This window comes from Drosophila nasuta, chromosome 2R (genome assembly GCF_023558535.2).
Source record: "Drosophila nasuta strain 15112-1781.00 chromosome 2R, ASM2355853v1, whole genome shotgun sequence".
NCBI lineage: Eukaryota > Metazoa > Arthropoda > Insecta > Diptera > Drosophilidae > Drosophila > Drosophila nasuta.
This window is the reverse complement of record NC_083456.1, coordinates 3,239,895-3,253,834: the sequence shown is the minus strand read 5'-3', so window position 1 is coordinate 3,253,834 and position 13,940 is coordinate 3,239,895. Positions and strand designations below refer to the sequence as shown.

The 13,940-nt window shown below is 38.8% G+C and overlaps 5 protein-coding genes across 6 annotated transcripts; 2 read left to right on the top strand and 3 right to left on the bottom strand.

Annotated features, from left to right (window-relative positions):
• Window positions 1–53: 53 nt before the first annotated feature.
• On the bottom strand, window positions 54–938 carry LOC132784400 (3-oxoacyl-[acyl-carrier-protein] reductase FabG-like). Its single transcript, XM_060790004.1, has one exon. The coding sequence runs from the start codon at window positions 895–897 to the stop codon at window positions 124–126; it is 774 nt and encodes a 257-aa protein (XP_060645987.1). The 5' UTR covers window positions 898–938; the 3' UTR covers window positions 54–123.
• A 523-nt stretch (window positions 939–1,461) lies between these two features.
• LOC132784404 (large ribosomal subunit protein uL13) lies at window positions 1,462–3,039 on the bottom strand. Its single transcript, XM_060790008.1, has 3 exons — window positions 2,914–3,039; window positions 2,276–2,516; window positions 1,462–1,917 (listed from the first exon to the last, which is right to left on the bottom strand). Exons 1-3 carry the CDS (start codon window positions 2,932–2,934, stop codon window positions 1,562–1,564), a joined length of 618 nt encoding a protein of 205 aa, XP_060645991.1. The 5' UTR covers window positions 2,935–3,039; the 3' UTR covers window positions 1,462–1,561.
• A 320-nt stretch (window positions 3,040–3,359) lies between these two features.
• On the top strand, window positions 3,360–10,894 carry LOC132784405 (CDC42 small effector protein homolog). The gene is made up of 3 exons (XM_060790009.1): window positions 3,360–3,497; window positions 8,292–8,690; window positions 9,878–10,894. Exons 2-3 carry the CDS (start codon window positions 8,352–8,354, stop codon window positions 9,884–9,886), a joined length of 348 nt encoding a protein of 115 aa, XP_060645992.1. The 5' UTR covers window positions 3,360–3,497; window positions 8,292–8,351; the 3' UTR covers window positions 9,887–10,894.
• LOC132784402 (DPH4 homolog) lies at window positions 3,381–5,053 on the top strand. Of its 2 annotated transcripts, none has more exons than XM_060790007.1 (2): window positions 3,381–3,497; window positions 4,395–5,053. In XM_060790007.1, the coding sequence occupies exon 2, from the start codon at window positions 4,395–4,397 to the stop codon at window positions 5,019–5,021; it is 627 nt and encodes a 208-aa protein (XP_060645990.1). In that variant the 5' UTR covers window positions 3,381–3,497; the 3' UTR covers window positions 5,022–5,053. The 2 variants fall into 2 exon arrangements, with proteins under 2 accessions (XP_060645990.1, XP_060645989.1); XM_060790006.1 differs by lacking the exon at window positions 3,381–3,497 and adding an exon at window positions 4,225–4,333.
• Window positions 10,895–11,096: 202 nt separating the features above from the next.
• On the bottom strand, window positions 11,097–13,727 carry LOC132784397 (another transcription unit protein). The gene is made up of 4 exons (XM_060790001.1): window positions 13,468–13,727; window positions 13,346–13,409; window positions 12,689–13,280; window positions 11,097–12,633 (listed from the first exon to the last, which is right to left on the bottom strand). Exons 1-4 carry the CDS (start codon window positions 13,496–13,498, stop codon window positions 11,353–11,355), a joined length of 1,968 nt encoding a protein of 655 aa, XP_060645984.1. The 5' UTR covers window positions 13,499–13,727; the 3' UTR covers window positions 11,097–11,352.
• Window positions 13,728–13,940: the final 213 nt, after the last annotated feature.

Below are 13,940 nucleotides of genomic sequence, written 5' to 3'. Positions count from 1 at the left end.
TATTCGAAAATACGATCATCAAATGCATTGATGTTAGTGAAATCTTGCAAGTATTAATTATTGAAAATGTTATGTTTATTAAATGCAAACATCGTAACACACCAAAATAACTAATTATGTTAATTAACGTGGGCACATCGCATGCCTTCCTCCATCCACAGGTAAACTAACGCCAGTTGTAAAGCTGGCAGCATCGCTGGCCAAGAAAGCGATTGCCTGCGCTACCTCGGTGACATCGCCAGGGCGACCCATGGCATGAGTGGTTTTAGAGTGCTCCAAGAACTGTTGATAGGTAGCATCATTCATGCCGCCGCGTTTGTGAATCTCCGTTATAATAACACCAGGATTAACTGAATTGACGCGAACTTTCTTGGATGCCAGCTCGAGAGCCACACAGCGAGTCAATTGATCCACTGCTGCCTTAGACACATTGTACGCCAGCACGCCAGGGAAGGATCGAATGCCATTTACGCTGGAAACGTTAACTATGTTACCTTTGGTCTTGATCAACTCGGGAGTGGCCAGCATAGTTAATTGATAAACGGCACGTATATTTGTGTTCATCACGCGATCGTATTGAGCTAACGAAGTGTTCTCAATGGTACCGGTTTCCAAGATGCCAGCATTGTTGACAAGCACATCGATACGCCCGTGTTTCTCAAGCGTTGCCGTAACAATATTTTCCACATCGGCCTCGTTGTTCATGTCCGCTTGTAGTTGTAACGCAGGAGAACCTCCAACTGCCACAATTTTGTCGGCAGTTTCCTTCAGTTTGTCCACATTGCGACCCACGATTGTGAGTAGGCCTCCTAGACTGGCCAGGTGGACAGCAGCTCCTGCTCCTATACCGGAGCTAGCACCTGTTACTATAATTACTTTGTCCTTGAAGCTTGACATAACGAGATGATCTCAATAAATGAATGCCAGAGCTAGAATCGATTCGATTTTCATCGATTCATTTTTTTCCGCAAAAAAATCGATTATTTTGATTTGAGCGCCAATTATTGGAAATAATTATTGAGTAGCATATGATGTTAATAAACGTAATATTTTTGGTATGAATTTATTGAAAAAAAAAACTGTAAAATATAATAGCTCCTTAAAAGGGCGCGTTTGAAAAGGTATCAAAATACTATATGTAGTGTAACCAAGTGACAATTATGGCTGGTCGTGTTGTTTGGTATATATCCTCGCTCTCAAATCGCAAATTATTAATATTTTGCTTATGGTCACACCTCGTCACAGGTGTAATTTCAGATCTACTTTTAATACACTTCATTCATCCAAGAATAATTCATTACATCTTTGAGGGGATGTTGATTTAACTTCAATTGTGTTTCCACAACTTGCGGCAATTAGATGTAACGTATCGAATAAGAACGAAAACGTTAATCAGATAACAATAAATAGCACGTCGTTTTGTCACAGAAACAATGTATCATATGAAATAATAAACACAAATTTATCCTTTTTTTAAACTTACGATGTTGTTTTATTCTTTTAAAAAACGCTACGCTTATACAAGCAAAGTCGGCTGTAAATGTTCTTGTTGTGGCGCTTCTTAAACCTCGTAGCCGTAGGATTGGATGATTTTGTTGAAAGGTTCGGCAGCCTTGGCAATATTCTCGCGCGCCTTCACTGTCAACTTCTTCATTTCTCTGTTGTGCTTGAGGGTGACGCGCAACTTTGCCTTACGCTTGCGCTCCAGGCTCTTAATCACATCCTGGTAGTGCCAGCCCACCTCGCTCGACAGACGACCAACCTGGCAGTATTTGCGGTCGGAACGCAGAGTAAGCACGCGCAATGCGATGGGGACGACAACGCGACGACGCTTGTCATAGGGGGATGGGATGCCATCGAAGACACGCAGACGAGCAAGTGCAGCCTGGCCACGCTTGGTCTTGTGTGGGATCATGCCTGAAAAGTAAAAGTATTGATTAATATTCATATCCATTGCATTCATTATATATAAAGAAATTTCATTAAATTGGATCAGTTGAATATTTGTTACACGGTTTCTCGTTCAAATAATGTAGGTAAGAATATTAATCATCACGACATCTTAAACCAGACACAAATAAGTCACGTTTACGTACCTACAAATAAAACGATATAAATTAGTAAATACATTGGTAGCTTGTGTGTAAGATACTTGTTGTGTCTAGGACTCAGTCATGTTTTGTTTACATGTATTTTCTTCGTTCAAATAATGTAGGTAAAATAATTGGTACATCATGGTAAACAAAACAATGTCAGTTCTTGATGAAACACTCACCTCGTACAGCCTTGTAGAAGATACGGGAGGGAGCCCGGAAGTGGAAGGGACCACGAGCGGGATTAACGTTGCAACGTTTGCGCAAGTAGGACAAAAACTTAATTTTGTTTCTGTAGAAGTGACCAGAGAGGTTCAGCTCCTCGCAGCGCACCACAACCACCTTGCCGCCTTGCAACAAGTACTTGGCGACAACGGAGGCCAGACGGCCAAGCAAATGGCCGCGACCATCAATAACAACGGTCTGCAAATTAAGAGAAAAAACATTTTAGAAACTAGTGAACTAAGTGAGGTTATGAGCAATTGTCAGACATAAACAAATGTACGTAGCTGAGAAAACCCTAGAAAATATTGACACATTAATATGAGTTGGTCATAGGTGTTCACCGTATTCCACGCAAAGTGCACTCAAGTACAAACAAATTTTTGAAAGCACTTCCATCACCCTCCTCAAAAGGCTCTTGTTGTGCACGTGTACACAGATCCAACTTTTGCGCACTTAAAACAACACTGTAGCGTGATAAAATTAACTCAAATGTCACATTTTCGCATAGCATATTGGTTTAACTACCGATTTCCATACATTTGTTCAAGTTTGGGTGACATTAACACGGTTTTTTAGCCAAAATATTGGCACTTACCCTGTTCGTTAAACCAGTCATGTTTAAGAACCGCACGGAAAGAAAGCGGAAACCGACTTGACAGTTCAGGCGTCATACGGCAGAGCTGCTTTGGAAAATTGCATACCACAAAAAGTTAATTGCTACAGGGATGCTTTTTCGATATCGATTGTAGTGTTGCAATATGTGATAATTTTAGTTTAACATTACACGGTCACACTTTTAAATAAGTTATTATTAGGTTTGATTTGACTTCGACTGGGGTGGATCGTTGTTGTTCGCGGTGCCAAAATTGTTTACACAAAAGTTGTAAATAAATGGAACGAAAATATAAATAAATACATTTTGAAAAAGGTGCTGACGACGGCCAATGGCTATGCAAATGTATCGCGTGTGCAGTGTGTTTGTGCAAAAAGCTGTGTTCAACAGAATAATATTAAACAAAGGCTGTGGTTTCTAATTCTCCAATTAACTGGTCCCAAAACAAAAAAAAAACCAAAAATCAACGAGATCATCATCAATTCAGTCATATAAGCACAACACAGCAGAAGCAGTAGCGTCGACACGTTTCTGTTGCCGACAGGAAAAAGTCAACACCTTATAAGGCAAGTCTTATTTTAATGTGAAACATCGAATGAGAAATACACAAATATACATACATATTTATTTATATTTTATGTGTGGTTTGTGTTGGGGTTTGTGGCATGTCTACCAATGTTTATATGGACTCCGTTGATTTCCTTCAAATAATAATTAGTATTCTTTGCGTTTACTTTTAATTAAATGCATTTCACAAACATACAATGTTCACAATGTATGCAACGTTTCTTTCACTCCCCTCCTCAACGCAGTTCTTCATCCTTTCTGTCTGTCTCTTTATTTTGCCTTTCCCCATTTCCCATTTTTTGGCATTACAAGTTTTTTTTGTGGTACAAACAAATTTAAATTGGGTCAATGCATGCATCGTTTTGCTGCTTTACTTATTTTCTTTATATATGAGGTTTTCAACGAACCAGTTTGTTAACCTTGTTTCCTTCTTTCCAAGTGCATTTGGCGCTTGACTCTTGCTTTTTGACAATTTGAGTGTTCTACTTTTGGCAACTTATCTGCGCGCGTATGTGTGTTTGCGTGTTTGTTGCCAATGACGACAAGTTTGTAGAGACAAAATAGCAAGAGAATCTTTCGAACAGCCAGAAAACGGTATTAATTTTCCTAATGAATTCTCCATATTTGATGATAGCCTAGCAACGCGCATAGCTTCTTTATTCGTACTCTTTCTCTCCTAAAGAATATTTTTGAATATTAAAATTCCCATTAAAACAGTGCGTAAAAACAAACAGCTGTTCGGATCAGCCAGTGATAGTAAACGTCGTATAATATGATCAACACGCGAGTAAAAAATGTGAAAATTTTGTTTGTCGCAAACTTTTAAAAACTAAATGTAAGTATGCAAATACAGAAATATATGGTTTATGTCTTATTTATGCTCTTTTTCCCTGCAGATGGCAAACGTAAACTTCTACGAGCTGCTCAATGTACCGACAACGGCAACTTTTGAAGAGCTTAAGCGCAATTATAAGCAATTAATTCTACAATGCCATCCAGATAAAATTCAACAACAAAAACAGAGTGAAGAGAGCAATGTAGGAACTGTAACTGTAAATGCCAATGAGAACGACCCAAATCGAGAGAGTGACAACAGCAATTTTAATGCGATAAACAAGGCCTGGAATACACTAAAAGATCCCATAAAGCGTAAACTCTATGATGCCGAATTATTGCAGACCAAATTTCAAACGCACATCAACATTTATGCCACAATCGCATTAAGCGACATGCAGCGCGTACAAGTTATGGAAGACGAGGAGGAGGAAAGGGCTGAAACGAACAAATCAGACAAAGAGACGGCAACTCTGAGCTTTGCCTATGCGTACAATTGTCGCTGCGGCGGTCAATATGTGCTTGATGATGAGTCAGCGCAACAACAACAACAACAAGTACGAGAGGGAGAGAGTGAGCATCTGAAAGCAAGTGAAATGATTGTTGAGTGCAGTGAATGTTCTTTGATGATTATTGTTAAACCAGTTGCGAATAAACAATATACAGCAGATATGACTATAAATGTGTAATAAAAGATGACTAGCAATCACTATATACCGTTCTTGTTTTGTCTGTTCATTATACTATCGAATCAAGCGCTTATTGTTTTATTGTCATCACATCACACTGATTCGTTTTATGGAATCCCAAAATGTATGTTTTATTGGTTTCTTGAACTTTTGCATGCAAAACTGAAACTGGTTGTGTTATTCGTCGTCGTCGTCGCTTGCATATTTAATGCCCTTCCTTTCTTTTGGTTTTTCTTGTTCAACCCAAAAATGATGTAATATTTGTATTTTGAATTTGGATTGCAGACATTTTCTCATTTCCGTTGTGCAAAATACATGGTATAGCCTTTTTTATTTTGTTTTGCATAAATGCTTAATGTTTACGTCTTTGACGCGTGTGAATTGCTTTTGGACTATTTTATATGGGTCACATTCAAATTACCACATCTTGTTTCCTCCAACTTGCTTCACAATGAAAGACAAACAAACTTGCCGGCAAGTGCGGGTTAATCTTATTTTTGCGATGACTCACTTTTAAAATGCACGATGAGGATGAAAAAGAAGAGCCAGAGAGGGAGGAGGACATGTTAACATTGTAAGACGGTAAAAATTCTGTCTAACAGTCAATGTTAACTTTAATTTTACATCACATAACATGCTTATGTTAAGATCATCTCAACAGCTGTTTGCTTAATTGCAAACGTTAAAAGATTGTTGACCTCTTAAAGTGTTTTGCAACATTAGACAAGGCAAATGGATTGGAGAAATGTTTATTCAAGTATCATTTAAATGCTATCTTTTTCGAAATTAATTGCACAGAAATAAAAGTTTAAATATAAATAAAAATTTAAATGTAATAAGGGAATAAAAAATCGATAGTAAATGTTCATTCAATATTGAGGTGCACTTTTTAAGGTGTGTTGTGAAGATTTTATTGTCTGATTTTTGTTAGTGAAATTCAATAACCTCGACTGGGTTTTGCCGGCATATGGAGCTGTTGCTATTGCTTTTGCTGTGATCTGATGACGTCAGCAACTGCAAGAAGATATAAAAAACCATAAACCATAAGCAAATACAAAATACAAATGTATAAACAATTGCGAGAAATAGCACGACAGAGAAACAGACGCATTGGAGTGCTCATTGGAAATCCATTTGTTTATGATATTATTGCAAAGAGTAATTGAATTGATTGTTTATTTTTTCATTTTTATCAATTTATTTTCTACTGCTGTTATATGTTGGACGTCTTGGTTCATAGTATGTATGTAGATAATTAACGGTGCTTGAGCTTTCGTTTTTTCATCCGCTGCGGACACCATTTGTGATAAAGCCCAGACTCGATTTCCAACGCATTAATTATGCCTGCTGACTTGTAAAACAAAAGCGGCTAAGCATGAACTTGCACACACTCATACGCTTTTACTTACATATATACATATACTTTATAAAATCATATGTATAGGTCATGTTGCTTATCCCCATTTAGCATCTTTTACTTTAATAACCCTTTGACACAAAAATCGTAAATGCTTTGCCACATTTAATGTCTATTCCTCCAAAAGCTCCCACTATCTCTCTCGCTCTCTTCGTTACGTGTTGCTATTGCTCTATTGCTTTATACACACAGACACACATACATAAGTATGTATAAATATATGTTCAATGACCACTATTAAAACGAAGTCAACTTTAGCTCGTCAACCGTCCTCATGTATGTATGAGTCTGTCTTCGTTTCTATCCCCGCCTCTTTCCATCACCATCACCATCGTCAGCATTGCCTTCTACCACTTTCATTTCGTTTTCACTGCGCATTAAAGACACTCGAGCAGCTTTAATTGCTCAAGAAAATGGCAGAGGCAGACAAAAATGTATAAAACACCGACAGAAAATAACAAAAATAACAGAAACAGCAGCAGAGCAACAGTGCATGGCAAACGTTATGTGTCGAACTTGCGTAGAAAGCTCAAGAAGTTTGTGTGACGTAGGAAATTGCGTGGAAAATGTTGTCACTTAATGAAGGCAACATTACCAACAGTTCGTCAAACAGTAGTTAGTCATTCACTAAGTCAAAACTGTGCCAAACACTTGGCTTTAGCTTCAGTCGTATTTCTTACAATAGAACTAAAATTACTCTATGCAGAGAATAGTATTTACTTCAAGACACGGTATGTTCTTCTTTAATAGATTATAATTGATAGTAAATGCAATGCACGAATACACTTGAATACACGTAGTAGTTATTGTTCCATTGCAATTAATAGCAAACATTATGAATTCAGAATTTTAGTCTATTTTCTATTAGAATTTAAATTTTGATCAAATTTTTATATGGATTAAATTTTAATATTCTTCAGTATGCGTTTTTATTGAGATTAATTGGAGTTCTTTTAATTGGTCATCTAAGACAATTGCATAAAATTATATTTAAATTATAAAATATGTTGAATTCATTTTAAGTATTGTTCCATCAAATTTATCATTATGATGTAGGTAATCCAAATAATTTTCTCCTAAGCAAAAAAAAAAAAGAATAACAGATGGTGATGCACCACTTTATATAATTTGGAGACTTCAATGGAAAAGACTTAAAATGGAAGGGCATCAATTTGACTATGTTAATATTTTGTATCTCAATATCTCATAAAAATGTATTTTTTTTTATTTAAAATACATATATTCATACATCTATTTATTTATAAGTTTTTGTTGGCATTTACTATATTATTAGCTAATTTGTGCATTAAAAATGAATTTTTTTTTCAATAATAGACACATTTTTTTAGTTGTTATTTAGATTAGATTGAAAAAAAGAGTATTGACAATTCATCAGCGTAAAGGTTTTGTGAGCAGTGAATTGCTGATTTCATCTTGTTTCTACCACACTTCATGCAATTTTTCTCTTTCTCAACTTTTTATGTCTTTCATTCGATTTTAATTACCTAAAAGTGCCAATTAATTGTTGTTGCTTCTTTTTATTTCAAACCATTCCACCTCCCCTGAGGCTTACAAAAAATATGTAATGTATTGTATTCTGGTTTCTGCCGTTTTCTTCGTTCAGTGGTCGAAAGCTTCATCAATTCAAAGCTTGCTTGGAGGTGTAGCCATGTGAAAAGATGAGGAACAAGTAGAGCAGAGAATCAGTAAGAACTAAAATTGTTTTGTTGATAGGGTCGTTGGTTTTTGAATTCTATATTGTATGGTATTGTGGTTTCAAAGAAGTTTGTAGTAGCTTTGCAGACCAGTTTGGACTTAAAGTAACAGCAACTGTTTTGTGTTTGTTTTTGCAGGAAAGCGCGTGATTCGCGCAGAAAGACTTCAATCTGGCCGGAAACGGCAGTGTCAATCCCATGAGCACCACCGGAATCACGGGCATCATTTATAACAATCCACGCAATAATAAGACTGAGAGGCCGCTGTCGGGAAAAGTAGCACAAAAAATGGCATCCACTGGCGAGATTTGGCTGCAATGGTTCTCCTGCTGTTTCCAACAGCAGCGATCCCCCTCACGCCGTCCCCATCAACGCCTGCGCATCGATCGCTCCATGATCGGCAACCCCACAAACTTTGTGCATACTGGGCACATTGGATCTGCCGATGTAGAGTTATCCGCCAACCGGCTCAATGCGATCTCAACCCAAATGCAGAGCAAGGGCGGCTATGAAACAAACTCGATACATTCGCTGCATGTAAGTTAACTGATCGATGCAAGTGTGGGCGTGGCTATCACTGAGTAATCGAAAGTTGAATCAGTTAGCATTATGAAAGTACATATAAAATGACATGGTTTATGATTATATACTTTAACTTGTAGTGTTTTTATTCAACAATATGTTTAGTAGTTCCATATTTGAACAAAAAATTTTAAATATATTTATTTCTAATTTTTATATAATATTAAAGCAAATTTTATTATTTATATTGTAAAAAGAATATCTACGAAAAGATTCAACTGAACTATGTCCTCAAAAATATGCCTAAAAGTCTTTCATGTTATTTAAAATTATTCATTATCGTTCATATCAACATCAACTGTAGACTACTCATCTCTAGAACCATTTTATAAATTGTATGCGTTAGTCAACTTGTTTTCAAGCGATATGCAAATGTGCAATTTGAAACGACCAACAACACTTTAGCAAGGTGACGATCAATACTCAAAGTGTTGTTGCCAGCTGTCTGTCTGTGTTGATGTTTGCGGTGCTTTTATTGAACTAATAAGCAAGCGACCCAAGGCGAATCAATACTCACTAGAATAAACAACGTTGTTATAGGCCATATAAATTTTGAGAATTATATTTAAGCGCCAACTTTAAGTGTATTAAAAAGGGGGAATACAGTAGAATAGTATATCTGATCCTAAAAGGTAATCAGTCAACAGCAGATTCTATTTAACCATGCATTTCTGACTACCTCTGAGAAAGTTCAAGCTTCCTTAAATTAGGAATTGTTGGAGTAAAAAAACGTATTCAGTTATATTTCGTATAAGCCAAGAACAAGCTTTACAGCTGGAAGAGTTCAATACACTTTGTACTGGCCATTACAAGGTGATACAAGTGATATTTCCACAACCAAGTGAGGATTCAATTTAATTTGTCGAATTATTCGCTCACGTGCATGATATGCAGCCATTTAATTGGGGTCCGCAGTGCAGATTATATCTGACAACAACCTTTCTTGCCGCTTCATCCCCCTTTCGCAGTTGTGCTTTGATGAGTAGTGAACAGTTTATACTCAGCCCAGCCCCAGTTAAAGTTGCATTTAACGCCACGGTCTAGTACATCATTTAAGCTGCTGACAGATACAAAAACAAAACAAAAACAATTGTTTCACTCGACTATATGTAAACTTATAATATTTTCTTTTCATTATTTAGGCCTGCTGATGAAGGAACTTTTCTACAACATGGCTACCAAATGCATTTTGTGCAATTTTCTTAAACAAAAACGACGAGAGCAACAACAACAACTACATCAACAAGAACCATATTCATAATTCTTTGTTAAACGCGAGCGTGTTATCAGGGTGACTCAAAGAGAAAAGAGAAAAATGCATATAGAGTAGCAGAAGGTATTGGGGTAAAGGCGGGGACGTGAGGAGAGGAGAAACAGCATTTATGGGAGCCACACACCAACCACAACTGTAAATGTGGATTGTGAATAATATAAGCGGACAATGGACTCCATGTGAGTTTGCATGTCAGAGTGTGTGTGTGTGCGGGTGTGTGTGTGTGTGTATGCGTGCCTGAGTATGAATGTATTTGTGCTACTAATCAAAAGAGAGATGAAATTCGAATTCGGCCTGTATTAATACATGACATGTGTAGCCAAACTTCAGAAGCATTTGTGAGTATTATATAGATGAAAAATCGCAAAAGATGACTGCAAATCGTTATACATTGTAACATACATATATGCATAAAGAGAGCGAGCGAAGCTGTTGTGAATCAGTTAGTCAGTCAGTCATGTACTTAATGGAATCAGATAACATTGATGTTTAAACCCCAAATATTATATCGAATTGCACAAACAACAAAAATTATAGAGAACAGAACTGCCTTACTTTATACTGCGCATTTTCTCACACTCCACACACATCTAATGAATCCGATCCACATACATAACACATGTACTATATATGTACATACATGTATGTGAATATATCGTATGTATGTACGTCTAACTAGAAAAGCAATTTTACAGAGCTGATTTAGCATTTATAGAGTGTTATTTAAAGATTGACAACAAATTGTCGCACAATCATTTTTTCAAAGATATGACTAAACCCGTCAAAGTGAATAATTTAATTGTTTACGAGAACAGTATGCAATAACTTCTTTTTTAGATGCGTATACATAATAATATATATTTATAGAACCCAAAACCAATAAAAATGCAAATGTAGAACGTGTACCTTTTGTCGAATGAAGAATCCCTCATCAAACGTAAAAACTGGAGAGTCTTTTCGAATTCAGTTGTATAGTAGATATTTACATACATAACTAAGAAGTAATACCATCATAACTAACGGCACATAAATCGTAAATGTTTAACGCAGCATAGACTAATTGTATAAAAAATAAAGTATTTAAGGAATAATTTATGGAAAATATATTTAAATCAAAGCAAAACAAATACATATTGGAAAGTATGTTTTTCTTTTAATTTTAAGATTTCTCTTTACAGCGCTGTCACCTCTCAGAGACTAAAATCAGTATCTCACCATTTTATTATTTTAGATCGGGATATCTCTTGCGTAAATAGATTTGATATATGTCGCCCAATTTATTATTATTTTTTACATTTCTCAGTTTAGTCATGCACAAATAAATCTTTCGCTGGGTTCCACAAACTAATCATCATTGTCACTGCCACTGCCGCTGCCACTATCAGAGCCACTGCCGCTGCCACTTCCAGATTTGCTGCCGCTTCTGCGGCTCTCGTTGTCGCTGCCGCTGCCACTTCCACTTGCGGCACTGCCTGCTGCCCCGCTTTTGCCGCTACCAGCATCGGATTCGCTATCCGAGTCGCGTAGGGCTTTGCTAGCCTTGGCCTTATTCACCTTTTTGCTGCGACGCGCCTCAAAGTCAGAGCCCTCGTCGTCATCGGAAGAGTAAATGGTTGAGGCTTTTGGTTCCGATTGACCACCGCTGCCGCCCTTCTTATAGCGATTTTTGATAGCACTAAGGCTAATGGCATTCTCGTCATCACTGCCATCATCATGTTGATAGGACGAATTGCCGCCACCGATGAGAGCTTCACCAGCGCCAGCCTTCTTCTTTTTGGGCTGCGCCTTGTGCTGAGTGCGCATCGCGAGTCGTAGCTTGGCTTCTTCCTCCTTGAGCTGTGAGTAGCGATCTGTGGTGGGATCCTTACCAACCTGAGTGAGTATCTTAATGCCACTCGTTTTGCTCGATCGATCCGCGAGAGACATGGTAATCTTCTTGTGGGTAAACGATTCGGTCGAGTGCGGACGGAATGTGAGCTTCGTCCGGAATACCGACTGTCCCTGGAGACCGGTGCCTTGGCGAATAAACAAATGGTTGTGATCGCCAACCAGCGGCTGGCGATAGGCATCGAAAATCTCATTGCCCAAGTGCAGACTCATGCTGCCATCAGACCAGCGAACGAAGCGAGCGTTCGACTCGCGAACCATGTCGCCTTTGTTATTCATAAACTCACGCCATCGAATCGTGTTGCTCACTTTGAGCTTGATGCGCTGACGACCTTCTTCATCCATGGTTTCTTCCTCGTCGATTTCATCCTCGTACGTCTCGGGATCGAATGGATGTGTAACAACGGATAAAAAATTGGGCAATTTGATGAAATGCTGCTCTTTCCCAAGATCAGCGGATATGCGTGGAATTTCTACTTCGATGCGCGTCTCGGGTAAAGGTTCCGGCTCGAGCTCCTTGGCAGCTGTTGTCTGTGTTTGTCGCGCATCTGCGTCACGGGAACGTGAGCGAGAACGGCTGCGGGAGCGGCTAACGGAACGACTACGAGATCGAGACTTGCTCAGACTGCGGCTACGTGAGCGTGCTGCGCTGCCCGCTGGAGATTTGGCCGTATCGTCATCGTCACTGATGTCATCCGCATCGCCAAAGATGTCCGAAGCTGCGGGAGCTTTCTTAGGCTGCATTAATTGTTAGAATTGAATTAGTGAAACAAGTAGAGAATTACTTCCTTACCGATGCATCCTCATCGCTGTCAGAGTCAATCAAGCGTGCCTTCTTCGCTTTTTTCGGCGATGTTGCATCGCTGTCGCTGCCGCTTTTGCGGCTCTGCTTCTTCCGGGACGCGCCTATTTCACTGCCAGATCCAGAGCCTGATCCGCTTCGGCTCCTGCTACGCGATGTGCGCCTGGAACGCGGTGTTCCAGACTTTGAGCGCGAACGCGATCTTGATCGAGACGGGGTTCGACTGCCACTGCGACTGCGACTCTTGCTCTTCGATGCGGCACGCCGGTCATCAATTTGCAGGTTTGGCGAATTTGATCGTGAATCCTCTTTGCCACTGCCGCCCGACTTGGAGCGCTTGCTGTGTGGAGTTGCGCTGCGGGAACGAGAGTGGGAGCGAGATCGAGAGTGGGAACGAGCCGGAGCCTCATCATGCTGGCTGTGTGCTGATCTGGAGCGAGACCGCCGACTGCCAGCTGAGCCAGACCGAGCACTGCGAGGTGATCCCGATACGGAACGTGATCGAGACCGCGATCCAGAGGATCTGGAGCCAGAGCGCGATCGATCGCTGCCACTCCCTGACTTGCGACTGCCTGTTGGTGAGCTGCAACAGTGTAATATCAAATAAGCCACATAACTCAATTTACACAATTCAAATTAAAAACCAACCCCACTGCGCTGCCTTGCGGAGTGACGCTTCGACTGCCACTTCGACTGCTTCCAGAACCGGAACCTGTAATGTGAGAAGTTGATAAACATATATCAGCCAATTCTATGCAGTTTACATTTACCACTTTCATCATCTGAATTCGGATCAGCCATATTTTATATTGAATTATTTATTGCAAAACAGAGAAAATGCACAACTTAAAAAGCCGCATGCAAAACTGTTGTCAACAATCGATTAATTCGGATCCACTGTTGTTTATAGTTGTAAATAAATTTGTAAAAAATTTCGAACCACTTTTGATTATGCTAAAATCGCAAAATGAAACAATTTAGTTAACACACATTATTATAATACACTATTTATTTTATTATATGGCGTGCATTGGTCTCCTTTAAAAAAAAAGACACCAAGACAACCCTGGTGGCTGTGACAACGCTACTATCGCATACATCGATAACATTGCAACATCGATAAAAATTATCCGTCCCCGTCTTTTGTGTGTTTGTATTCGTATGTGACGAGCCACAAAAGTTTTTTGCGGAACATTTTTGTGTACATTTTAAGCGTTTTTCGAGCGCACAAAAATTGATTATA